The following is a 14,144-nucleotide window of genomic DNA, read 5'->3' as shown; positions in this document are numbered from 1 at the left end:
TGAGCCCCCTGCTGTACTCACCGTACACCTTTGACTGTGTGGCCACTTCCCGCTCCACCAACATCGTGAAGTTTGTGGACGATACTGTGGTGGTGGGCCTGATCTCCAATAACGACGAGACGGCCTACCTAGAGGAGATTAAAAACCTGGAGACATGGTGCCAGGTCAACAATCTCCTCCTGAACATCAGCAAGACTAAGGAGCTGATAGTGGACTTTAGCACAAAGCAGGAGAGGAATTACCAGCCCCTCACCATCAACGGGACCCCAGTGGAGAGAGTGGACAGTTTCCGGTACCTAGGTGTCTACATCACGCAGGACCTGACATGGTCCTGTCACGTCAACACCCTGGTGAAGAAGGCCCGGCAGTGTCTTTATCATCTCAGACGCCTGAAGGACTTTAAACTGCCCTCAAAGGTGCTAAAGACATTCTACACCTGCACCATTGAGAGCATCCTGACGGGAAGTATCACAGCCTGGTTTGGGAACAGCACCAAACAGGACAGACAAGCTCTCCAGAGGGTGGTGCGATCAGCCGAGCGCACCATCTGCACCGAGCTTCCTGACCTGGACACTATGTACAGCAAGCGGTGCTGGACCAAGGCCAGGAAGATTATGAAGGACCTCAGCCATCCCAACAATGGACTCTTCTCTCTGTTGAGGTCAGGGAAACGTTTCCGTTCCTTGAAGGCGAACACAGACAGAATGAGGAGGAGCTTCTTCCCGCAGGCCATTCGGGCCCTCAACCAGAACACCTAGAACCTGGACTTTCTGGACTTACCCCACACGACATGACATTCTACCTCAGCTGATTGTTGCACATGCAATAATTGCACTACTCTGTACTCTGCACTACTCTGTACACATGACAACCACACTCACTGTACATCTTTCTGTACATCTTTGTGTGCACACTGCACCGTCACTTTACTCCCTGATATTCCTGTTCAATTGGACATTTATATTTGCCTTATATATATATATATATATATATCTTACATATGCACACTGTACTGTACATACTGTATTTATTTATTGTCATACCATTTAAATTTGTCCATCTACATATATGTATATATTGTATCTTTCTATATATTAGTTTACACATATATATTATTTATTTATATATTTTATTTTTATATATACTATGTTATATTTTATATTTACATTTTTTATTATTTTAATTTTATATTTTTATATTATTTTTACTGTTTATATTATATACACATTTATATACATATATATCTGTATATTTGCATATGCATATCCGATAACTATTGGTTTTTCAGTTATTTTGTCTTTAATTTCTTCATTTAATTTTACCTATTTTTCTCTTTATATTTCTATCTATATCCCTTTATTTTTCATGTCCACAGACTTTAATTTTTACTCTTTTCTTCCTTCAAATGTAGGACAGTTGTAAAAAGCATTTCACTACGTTGTACTGCGTATGATTTCGTATGTGATGAATAAAATTTGAATTTGAATTTTATCTTACAACAACTGTGTGTGTGTGTGTGTGTGTGTGTGTGAGTGTGTGTGTGTGTGTGTGTGTGAGTGTGTGTGTGTGTGTGTGTGTGTGTGTGTGTTTCACCTCCTGCTTAAACTCCATGGCCATCTGTGTCAGCATTGAAGAGAACAGGCTGGAGTTCTGCAGAAGGATGCGACCGATTATACCCAGATATGTGGACATCACCACAGGATACCTCTGTACACACAAACATATACACACACACACACACACACACACACACACAGAGCTTATCTTTGTACAGTCCCTGCAGACAAATATGTGACCAAACAAACAAACAAACAAACAGTTATCTAACTACACAAGAAACCGTGCAGAACAGAGCCTGGAGTTTCCATCTCCGCATAATGAAATTACACAACACTGTGTAACACTGTAGCATTGTGTAACACTGTAACACTGTGTAGCATTGTGTAACGCTGTGTAACACTGTAGCATTGTGTAACACTAACACTGTGTAGCATTGTGTAATGCTGTGTAACACTGTGTAGCATTGTGTAACGCTGTGTAACACTGTAGCATTGTGTAACGCTGTGTAACACTGTAGCATTGTGTAACGCTGTAACACTGTGTAGCATTGTGTAACGCTGTGTAACACTGTGTAGCATTGTGTAACGCTGTGTAACACTGTGTAGCATTGTGTAACGCTGTGTAACACTGTGTAGCATTGTGTAATGCTGTGTAACGCTGTGTAACACTGTGTAGCATTGTGTAACGCTGTGTAACAGTGTGTAGCATTGTGTAACGCTGTGTAACACTGTGTAGCATTGTGTAATGCTGTGTAACACTGTAGCATTGTGTAACGCTGTGTAACACTGTAGCATTGTGTAACGCTGTGTAACACTGTGTAGCATTGTGTAACGCTGTGTAACACTGTGTAGCATTGTGTAACGCTGTGTAACAGTGTGTAGCATTGTGTAACGCTGTGTAACAGTGTGTAGCATTGTGTAACACTAACACTGTGTAGCATTGTGTAACACTAACACTGTGTAGCATTGTGTAACGCTGTGTAACACTGTAGCATTGTGTAACGCTGTGTAACACTGTGTAGCATTGTGTAACGCTGTGTAACACTGTGTAGCATTGTGTAACGCTGTGTAACACTGTGTAGCATTGTGTAACGCTGTGTAACACTGTGTAGCATTGTGTAATGCTGTGTAACACTGTGTAGCATTGTGTAACACTGTGTAACAGTGTGTAGCATTGTGTAACGCTGTGTAACAGTGTGTAGCATTGTGTAACGCTGTGTAACAGTGTGTAGCATTGTGTAACGCTGTGTAACACTGTGTAGCATTGTGTAACGCTGTGTAACACTGTGTAGCATTGTGTAATGCTGTGTAACACTGTGTAGCATTGTGTAACACTAACACTGTGTAGCATTGTGTAACGCTGTGTAACACTGTGTAGCATTGTGTAACACTAACACTGTGTAGCATTGTGTAACGCTGTGTAACTGTAGCATTGTGTAACGCTGTGTAACACTGTGTAGCATTGTGTAATGCTGTGTAACACTGTGTAGCATTGTGTAACACTGTAACACTGTAGCATTGTGTAACGCTGTGTAACACTGTAACGCTGTGTAACACTGTAGCATTGTGTAATGCTGTGTAACACTGTGTAGCATTGTGTAACACTGTAGCATTGTGTAATGCTGTGTAACACGGTGTAACATTGTAGCATTGTGTAACGCTGCGTAACACGGTGTAGCATTGTGTAATGCTGTGTAACGCTGTGTAACACTGTAGCATTGTGTAATGCTGTGTAACGCTGTAGCATTGTGTAACACTAACACTGTAGCATTGTGTAACGCTATGTAACACGGTGTAGCATTGTGTAATGCTGTGTAACACTGTGTAGCATTGTGTAACACTAACACTGTGTAGCATTGTGTAATGCTGTGTAACGCTGTGTAACACTGTAGCATTGTGTAACGCTGTGTAACACGGTGTAGCATTGTGTAACACTGTAGCATTGTGTAATGCTGTGTAACACGGTGTAACATTGTAGCATTGTGTAACGTTGCATAACACGGTGTAGCATTGTGTAATGCTGTGTAACGCTGTGTAACACTGTAGCATTGTGTAATGCTGTGTAACACTGTGTAGCATTGTGTAATGCTGTGTAACGCTGTGTAACACTGTAGCATTGTGTAACGCTGTGTAACACTGTAGCATTGTGTAACGCTGTGTAACACTGTAGCATTGTGTAACGCTGTGTAACATGGTGTAGCATTGTGTAATGCTGTGTAACACTGTGTAGCATTGTGTAACACTAACACTAGCATTGTGTAACACTGTAGCATTGTGTAACGCTGTGTAACACTGTAGCATTGTGTAACGCTGTGTAACACTGTAGCATTGTGTAATGCTGTGTAACACTGTGTAGCATTGTGTAATGCTGTGTAACACTGTAGCATTGTGTAACGCTGTGTAACAGTGTGTAGCATTGTGTAACGCTGTGTAGCATTGTGTAATGCTGTGTAACACGGTGTAACATTGTAGCATTGTGTAACGTTGCGTAACACGGTGTAGCATTGTGTAATGCTGTGTAATGCTGTGTAACACTGTAGCATTGTGTAATGCTGTGTAACACTGTAGCATTGTGTAATGCTGTGTAACGCTGTAGTATTGTGTAACACTAACACTGTGTAGCATTGTGTAACGCTATGTAACACGGTGTAGCATTGTGTAATGCTGTGTAACACTGTGTAGCATTGTGTAACACTAACACTGTGTAGCATTGTGTAATGCTGTGTAACGCTGTGTAACACTGTAGCATTGTGTAACGCTGTGTAACACTGTAGCATTGTGTAACGCTGTGTAACACGGTGTAGCATTGTGTAACGCTGTGTAACGCTGTGTAACACTGTGTAGCATTGTGTAACACTGTAACTAGCATTGTGTAACACTGTAGCATTGTGTAATGCTGTGTAATGCTGTAACATTGTGTAACGCTGTGTAACACTGTAGCATTGTGTAACGCTGTGTAACACTGTAGCATTGTGTAACGCTGTGTAACACTGTAGCATTGTGTAACGCTGTGTAACACTGTAGCATTGTGTAACGCTGTGTAACACTGTAGCATTGTGTAACACTGTGTAACACTGTAGCATTGTGTAATGCTGTGTAACACTGTGTAGCATTGTGTAACACTAACACGGTGTAGCATTGTGTAATGCTGTGTAACGCTGTGTAACACTGTGTAGCATTGTGTAATGCTGTGTAACACTGTAGCATTGTGAAACACTAACACTGTGTAGCATTGTGTAATGCTGTGTAACACGGTGTAGCATTGTGTAATGCTGTGTAACACTGTGTAGCATTGTGTAACACTAACACTGTGTAGCATTGTGTAATGCTGTGTAACACTGTAGCATTGTGTAACGCTGTGTAACACTGTAGCATTGTGTAACACTGTGTAACACTGTAGCATTGTGTAACGCTGTGTAACACTGTAGCATTGTGTAACGCTGTGTAACACTGTAGCATTGTGTAACGCTGTGTAACACGGTGTAGCATTGTGTAATGCTGTGTAACACTGTGTAGCATTGTGTAACACTAACACTAGCATTGTGTAACACTGTAGCATTGTGTAACGCTGTGTAACACTGTAGCATTGTGTAACGCTGTGTAACACTGTAGCATTGTGTAATGCTGTGTAACTGTGTAGCATTGTGTAATGCTGTGTAACACTGTGTAGCATTGTGTAACGCTGTGTAACAGTGTGTAGCATTGTGTAACGCTGTGTAGCATTGTGTAATGCTGTGTAACACGGTGTAACATTGTAGCATTGTGTAACGTTGCGTAACACGGTGTAGCATTGTGTAATGCTGTGTAACGCTGTGTAACACTGTAGCATTGTGTAATGCTGTGTAACACTGTAGCATTGTGTAATGCTGTGTAACGCTGTAGTATTGTGTAACACTAACACTGTGTAGCATTGTGTAACGCTATGTAACACGGTGTAGCATTGTGTAATGCTGTGTAACACTGTGTAGCATTGTGTAACACTAACACTGTGTAGCATTGTGTAATGCTGTGTAACGCTGTGTAACACTGTAGCATTGTGTAACGCTGTGTAACACTGTAGCATTGTGTAACGCTGTGTAACACTGTAGCATTGTGTAACGCTGTGTAACACTGTGTAGCATTGTGTAACGCTGTGTAACACGGTGTAGCATTGTGTAACGCTGTGTAACGCTGTGTAACACTGTGTAGCATTGTGTAACACTGTAACCAGCATTGTGTAACACTGTAGCATTGTGTAATGCTGTGTAATGCTGTAACATTGTGTAATGCTGTGTAACACTGTAGCATTGTGTAACGCTGTGTAACACGGTGTAGCATTGTGTAATGCTGTGTAACGCTGTGTAACACTAGCATTGTGTAATGCTGTGTAACACTGTGTAGCATTGTGTAACACTGTAACACTAGCATAGTGTAACACTGTAGCATTGTGTAACGCTGTGTAACACTGTAGCATTGTGTAACGCTGTGTAACACTGTAGCATTGTGTAACACTAACACTGTAGCATTGTGTAATGCTGTGTAACACTGTAGCATTGTGTAATGCTGTGTAACACTGTGTAGCATTGTGTAACGCTGTGTAACACTGTGTAGCATTGTGTAACGCTGTGTAACACTGTGTAGCATTGTGTAACGCTGTGTAACACTGTGTAGCATTGTGTAATGCTGTGTAACACTGTGTAGCATTGTGTAACACTAACACTGTGTAGCATTGTGTAACGCTGTGTAACACTGTGTAGCATTGTGTAACGCTGTGTAACACTGTGTAGCATTGTGTAACGCTGTGTAACTGTAGCATTGTGTAACGCTGTGTAACACTGTGTAGCATTGTGTAATGCTGTGTAACACTGTAGCATTGTGTAACACTAACACTGTGTAGCATTGTGTAACACTAACACTGTAACACTGTAGCATTGTGTAACACTGTAGCATTGTGTAACACTGTAGCATTGTGTAACACTGTAGCATTGTGTAATGCTGTGTAACATGGTGTAGCATTGTGTAACACTGTGTAGCATTGTGTAATGCTGTGTAACACTGTGTAGCATTGTGTAACGCTGTGTAACACTGTGTAGCATTGTGTAACAGTGTGTAGCATTGTGTAACGCTGTGTAACACGGTGTAGCATTGTGTAACACTGTAGCATTGTGTAATGCTGTGTAACACGGTGTAACATTGTAGCATTGTGTAACGTTGTGTAACACGGTGTAGCATTGTGTAATGCTGTGTAACACTGTAGCATTGTGTAATGCTGTGTAACACGGTGTAGCATTGTGTAATGCTGTGTAACGCTGTGTAACACTGTAGCATTGTGTAATGCTGTGTAACGCTGTAGTATTGTGTAACACTAACACTGTGTAGCATTGAGTAACGCTATGTAACACGGTGTAGCATTGTGTAATGCTGTGTAACACTGTGTAGCATTGTGTAACACTGTGTAACACGGTGTAGCATTGTGTAACACTGTAGCATTGTGTAATGCTGTGTAACACGGTGTAACATTGTAGCATTGTGTAACGTTGCATAACACGGTGTAGCATTGTGTAATGCTGTGTAACGCTGTGTAGCATTGTGTAATGCTGTGTAACACTGTGTAACACTGTAGCATTGTGTAACGCTGTGCAACACTGTAGCATTGTGTAACGCTGTGTAACACTGTAGCATTGTGTAACGCTGTGTAACACGGTGTAGCATTGTGTAATGCTGTGTAACGCTGTGTAACACTGTGTAGCATTGTGTAACACTGTAACACTAGCATTGTGTAACACTGTAGCATTGTGTAACGCTGTGTAACACTGTAGCATTGTGTAACGCTGTGTAACACTGTAGCATTGTGTAATGCTGTGTAACACGGTGTAGCATTGTGTAACACTAACACTGTGTAGCATTGTGTAATGCTGTGTAACGCTGTGTAACACTGTAGCATTGTGTAACGCTGTGCAACACTGTAGCATTGTGTAACGCTGTGTAACACTGTAGCATTGTGTAACGCTGTGTAACACGGTGTAGCATTGTGTAATGCTGTGTAACGCTGTGTAACACTGTGTAGCATTGTGTAACACTAACACTAGCATTGTGTAACACTGTAGCATTGTGTAACGCTGTGTAACACTGTAGCATTGTGTAACGCTGTGTAACACTGTAGCATTGTGTAATGCTGTGTAACACTGTAGCATTGTGTAATGCTGTGTAACACTGTAGCATTGTGTAATGCTGTGTAACACTGTGTAGCATTGTGTAACGCTGTGTAACAGTGTGTAGCATTGTGTAATGCTGTGTAACACGGTGTAACATTGTAGCATTGTGTAACGTTGCGTAACACGGTGTAGCATTGTGTAATGCTGTGTAACGCTGTGTAACACTAGCATTGTGTAATGCTGTGTAACACTAGCATTGTGTAATGCTGTGTAACACTGTAGCATTGTGTAATGCTGTGTAACACTGTAGCATTGTGTAATGCTGTGTAACGCTGTAGTATTGTGTAACACTAACACTGTGTAGCATTGTGTAACGCTATGTAACACGGTGTAGCATTGTGTAATGCTGTGTAACACTGTGTAGCATTGTGTAACACTAACACTGTGTAGCATTGTGTAATGCTGTGTAACGCTGTGTAACACTGTAGCATTGTGTAACGCTGTGTAACACTGTAGCATTGTGTAACGCTGTGTAACACTGTAGCATTGTGTAACGCTGTGTAACACTGTAGCATTGTGTAACGCTGTGTAACACGGTGTAGCATTGTGTAATGCTGTGTAACGCTGTGTAACACTGTGTAGCATTGTGTAACACTAACACTAGCATTGTGTAACACTGTAGCATTGTGTAACGCTGTGTAACACTGTAGCATTGTGTAACGCTGTGTAACTGTAGCATTGTGTAATGCTGTGTAACACTGTAGCATTGTGTAATGCTGTGTAACACTGTAGCATTGTGTAATGCTGTGTAACACTGTGTAGCATTGTGTAACGCTGTGTAACAGTGTGTAGCATTGTGTAATGCTGTGTAACACGGTGTAACATTGTAGCATTGTGTAACGTTGCGTAACACGGTGTAGCATTGTGTAATGCTGTGTAACGCTGTGTAACACTAGCATTGTGTAATGCTGTGTAACACTAGCATTGTGTAATGCTGTGTAACGCTGTGTAACACTGTAGCATTGTGTAATGCTGTGTAATGCTGTGTAACACTGTAGCATTGTGTAATGCTGTGTAACGCTGTAGTATTGTGTAACACTAACACTGTAGCATTGTGTAACGCTATGTAACACGGTGTAGCATTGTGTAATGCTGTGTAACACTGTGTAGCATTGTGTAACACTAACACTGTGTAGCATTGTGTAACACTAACACTGTGTAGCATTGTGTAATGCTGTGTAACGCTGTGTAACACTGTAGCATTGTGTAACGCTGTGTAACACTGTAGCATTGTGTAACGCTGTGTAACACTGTAGCATTGTGTAACGCTGTGTAACACTGTAGCATTGTGTAACACTGTGTAACACTGTAGCATTGTGTAATGCTGTGTAACACTGTAGCATTGTGTAACACTAACACTAGCATTGTGTAACGCTATGTAACACGGTGTAGCATTGTGTAATGCTGTGTAACACTGTGTAGCATTGTGTAACGCTGTGTAACAGTGTGTAGCATTGTGTAACGCTGTGTAACACGGTGTAACATTGTAGCATTGTGTAACGTTGCGTAACACGGTGTAGCATTGTGTAATGCTGTGTAACGCTGTGTAACACTGTAGCATTGTGTAATGCTGTGTAACGCTGTAGTATTGTGTAACTAACACTGTGTAGCATTGTGTAACGCTATGTAACACGGTGTAGCATTGTGTAATGCTGTGTAACACTGTGTAGCATTGTGTAACACTAACACTGTGTAGCATTGTGTAATGCTGTGTAACGCTGTGTAACACTGTAGCATTGTGTAACGCTGTGTAACACTGTAGCATTGTGTAACGCTGTGTAACACTGTAGCATTGTGTAACGCTGTGTAACACTGTGTAGCATTGTGTAACGCTGTGTAACACGGTGTAGCATTGTGTAACGCTGTGTAACACGGTGTAGCATTGTGTAACACTAACACTAGCATTGTGTAACACTGTAGCATTGTGTAATGCTGTGTAACGCTGTAACATTGTGTAACGCTGTGTAACACTGTAGCATTGTGTAACGCTGTGTAACACTGTAGCATTGTGTAACGCTGTGTAACACTGTAACACTGTGTAACGCTGTGTAACACTAGCATTGTGTAATGCTGTGTAACACTGTGTAGCATTGTGTAACACTGTAACACGGTGTAGCATTGTGTAATGCTGTGTAACGCTGTGTAACACTGTGTAGCATTGTGTAATGCTGTGTAACACTGTGTAGCATTGTGTAACACTAACACGGTGTAGCATTGTGTAATGCTGTGTAACACGGTGTAGCATTGTGTAACGCTGTGTAACACTGTGTAGCATTGTGTAACGCTGTGTAACACTGTGTAACACTAACACTGTGTAGCATTGTGTAACACTAACACTGTGTAGCATTGTGTAACACTAACCCTGTGTAGCATTGTGTAACGCTGTGTAACACTGTGCAGCATTGTGTAACGCTGTGTAACACTGTGCATCATTGTGTAACGCTGTGTAACACTAACCCTGTGTAGCATTGTGTAACGCTGTGTAACACTGTGCAGCATTGTGTAACGCTGTGTAACACTGTGCATCATTGTGTAACGCTGTGTAACACTAACACTGTGTAGCATTGTGTAACGCTGTGTAACACTGTGCATCATTGTGTAACGCTGTGTAACACTGTGCAGCATTGTGTAACGCTGTGTAACACTGTAGCATTGTGTAACGCTGTGTAACACTGTAGCATTGTGTAACGCTGTGTAACACTGTGCAGCATTGTGTAACGCTGTGTAACGCTGTGTAACACTAACACTGTGTAGTATTGTGTAACGCTGTGTAACACTGTGCAGCATTGTGTAACGCTGTGTAACACTGTGCAGCATTGTGTAACGCTGTGTAACACTGTGCAGCATTGTGTAACGCTGTGTAACACTGTAGCATTGTGTAACGCTGTGTAACACTAGCATTGTGTAACGCTGTGTAACACTGTGCAGCATTGTGTAACGCTGTGTAACACTGTGCAGCATTGTGTAACGCTGTGTAACACTGTGTAACACTAACACTGTGTAGTATTGTGTAACGCTGTGTAACACTGTGCAGCATTGTGTAACGCTGTGTAACACTGTGCAGCATTGTGTAACGCTGTGTAACACTGTGCAGCATTGTGTAACACTGTGTAACACTGCAGCATTGTGTAACGCTGTGTAACACTGTAGCATTGTGTAACGCTGTGTAACACTAGCATTGTGTAACGCTGTGTAACGCTGTGTAACACTAACACTGTGCAGCATTGTGTAACGCTGTGTAACGTTGTAAGAGCTGTAGAGACGTAAACACTCACCTCTCCTTCAATCACTCCTCTGAACACAGCAGGCAGAAGAGGCTGGAACATGAGAGATGCCAGAACTGGACTCACTTTCAGCGCAATCTCCACCACCTACAGTCAATTACACACACACACACACACACACACAAAGGACCATCATTTTCTGTAATTTGACTATAATTTAATATATGAAGATGGTTCTTCTCCAGTCCACCTCTCAAAAGTAATCTAATCAGCAATCAGGAGAGATTTTATTCATCCTGTTTATTAAAGAGCTTAAAAATGACCAAGTTCTTAACCATGACACTTGTCACCAACATCACCACCAAACATCACCATCACCACCAAACATCACCACACATTCAATTCAATTTATTTTGTATAGCGCCTTTTACAATGAACATTGTCTCAAAGCAGCTTTACAAAAGAAGAGAACCAGAGAAAGAGGAGGAGAAAATGTATATAACTAAATAACTAGAAATAAGAAAAAATTATGAAATTAAATTAAGGTAATTTATTTGATCCCTAATGAGCAAGCCCTAACATCACCACCACCATCACCATCTCCCCCCATACATCACCATCACCATGATACATCATTACCACCAATCACCATCGCCACCCACATCACCATACATCACTGCCACCATCACCACCATACATCAAAGTATAGTGTAGTGTAATGTAACGAATTTAGCTCAAAATTTAAATATTTAAGTGTAATTATAACTGGTTATAATTAATTATAAATATTCAAATGGGGGTTTTAGAACTAACTGTCAGAGAATCAATAACACAATTATTTGATTTGTTTGTCCAGCGAACAGACGGTATAATTATGTATTAATTCCAGGGAAAGTTATCTTCCTGACCAAGAAAGAATAACTACTTTATAAAGTACTAGCTGTAATTTAGCACGTAGCAAGAGCAATGTTCAGGGACCCCGAAATTGTGAGCAAAGCACAGAGACAATCACTCGTGAATAAAATGCATTTAATAAAACAGAAACACACACTAACTACGACACACATAACATAAAAGACAGAATAAGGATTATAGAAAGAGAATAAGGAGGTAAAGAGAGATAGAAAGTGAGGAAGAGAATACTGAGGAAATCAGAACGAGAGAGAGAGAGAGAGAGAGAAGGAGATAAGGAAACAGAAGAGATCAAATATGGCAAGTTTCAGATCGAGTTTAAGTTACCATGTGTGAGAATCGTCAGGGTAATTAGGATTCGCCTTAATAAAGGGGCTTCAGCTTAAAATTGCGGATTTTAACTTTTACTTGCATTGGTTCGTTGATAAGAGTCCTGATGTAGTGGATCAAGGAGGTTCGGAGATTCGAAGTCCTCGGAGTAAGCAAAAGAAAAAGATTTTGGTGGTGCAAACAAAAGTTCTTCGATTGAAGCTGCCGACAAAGTCTCAGAAGAAAGTGAAAGTCTTGTCCCGAAAAAAGATCGGAGTCGAGTCGGGCGTCGATAGAAGAGGTCGTGCCGGGAAGAAAAGGCGCTCGGGGGCCCCCCCGACTGCAGAGCGGTGAGGAGGTCGGCCGAGCCGAGCTGAGCAGAGCAAAAAGCTGAGCCACGGTAGATGGGTGCTTAGGGTGTTTACTGATCCCTTGGTTGCGCCCAGTTTTTCAGAGTGACCAATCCAACACCTGAAACTTTTGGAGGGAAAGAGTTTCTTTGTCTCCGCTCGGTCACTCATTTGCATACTTTATGGTGAAGTCGGGGAATGGATAAAGTTTCAATTAAAGTATAGTAGGCTCATGTCATGTACTTGGATGACCACATGGCCTACACTATTGCTTATAAAAGTAAAAGCTGATCATTTTGATAGTAGACACGAAAGAGACAGTATGAGAGGAAAGGAAACTGGGTCTAGGCAATTAAAACATACATTCTTATCTTATAAAACATTCTGTTTCATGCAAAACACAGAACAACAGGTCATGAGTGGTAATACAACCATAAAAATATAACGGCAAAAGGGGAATCCATATACAGGTGTGTTAGGCATGGGTCAGGGAGGGTTTTACTATTGTTTTATTGAAACTTGAATAAAGGAACTCTCCTTATGTGTGGGTGTGTGTGGGTCAGGATGAGTGTTTCCAGACGCTTTGGGTGGGTGTGTGTGTGTGTGCGCGTGTATGTGTCTTCAGTCAGAACTTTGGTCATCCCCCGGTCAAGGCATTGATTTGGTTTAGATTAGGGAATTCTTGTTGACTTTTAACGGCAGTAAAACTGCTAGCCGCAGGGTGAGTTGCATGTTAAGGTCACAAGTTGATGGGAAGTTCCAGGGGTGTGAGGCTGGGCTATCAGTACTGATGGTCTGCAGAACTCCAACATTCATGGAGGCAGGATTCCTCCTTTGTCTCCAGTCTCGTTGGGGGGGGTCATTGGTTATCCAGAGCCATCAGACATCCTGGAGCCTGGCTCCTATAAGTTACAGCATGTCGGTTGAGTCAAAATGAAATAACTATAAGCGAAATAGGTCAGCTGTGAGCTGCGTAATGGTTAATTGAGTTTTTGAGAAGGATGCAACTGACCCCATGAGCAAGTGAGCCGACCTGGAGACGCTACAGTAATATAGTGTAGTATAGTCTAGTGTAATATAGTGTAGTGTAGTGTAGTATAGTATAGTGTAGCATAGTATAGTGTAGCGTAGCATAGTGTAGCGTAGCATAGTGTAGCGTAGCATAGTGTAGCGTAGCGTAGTATAGTATAGCGTAGTGTAGTATAGTGTAGTGTAGTATAGTGTAGTATAGTGTAGTGTAGTATAGTGTAGTGTAGTATAGTGTAGTGTAGTATAGTGTAGTGTAGTGTAGTATAGTATAGTGTAGTGTAGTATAGTGTAGTGTAGTGTAGTATAGTATAGTGTAGTATAGTGTAGTGTAGTATAGTGTAGTATAGTGTAGTATAGTATAGTGTAGTATAGTGTAGTGTAGTATAGTGTAGTGTAGTATAGTGTAGTGGAGTATAGTGCAGTATAGTGTAGCGTAGTATAGTGTAGTGTAGTATAGTGTAGTGTAGTATAGTGTAGTATAGTGTAGTGTAGTATAGTGTAGCGTAGTATAGTGTAGTATAGTGTAGTGCAGTATAGTGTAATATAATATAGTGCAGTATAGTGTAA

The 14,144-nt window shown here is 41.3% G+C and overlaps 1 protein-coding gene across 3 annotated transcripts in view; it reads right to left on the bottom strand.

Annotated features, from left to right (window-relative positions):
- ipo11 (importin 11) overlaps nucleotides 1-14,144 on the bottom strand; it is a 90,706-nt gene that overhangs the window by 36,179 nt on the left and 40,383 nt on the right. For 2 of the 3 annotated variants that reach the window (XM_058388657.1, XM_058388656.1), the window contains exons 25-26: nucleotides 11,029-11,124; nucleotides 1,594-1,707 (exon numbers count right to left, since the gene is read on the bottom strand). In XM_058388657.1, coding sequence (XP_058244640.1) covers nucleotides 1,594-1,707; nucleotides 11,029-11,124 — 210 coding nt within the window. Of the gene's footprint in view, nucleotides 1-1,593; nucleotides 1,708-11,028; nucleotides 11,125-12,301; nucleotides 13,451-14,144 lie in introns of those variants that run through there. The other variant, XM_058388658.1, reaches the window with a different exon arrangement.

This window comes from Hemibagrus wyckioides, linkage group LG05, assembly GCF_019097595.1.
Source record: "Hemibagrus wyckioides isolate EC202008001 linkage group LG05, SWU_Hwy_1.0, whole genome shotgun sequence".
Lineage (NCBI taxonomy): Eukaryota > Metazoa > Chordata > Actinopteri > Siluriformes > Bagridae > Hemibagrus > Hemibagrus wyckioides.
The sequence above is the reverse complement of the archived record's forward strand: the minus strand, read 5'-3'. Positions and strand labels throughout refer to the sequence as shown.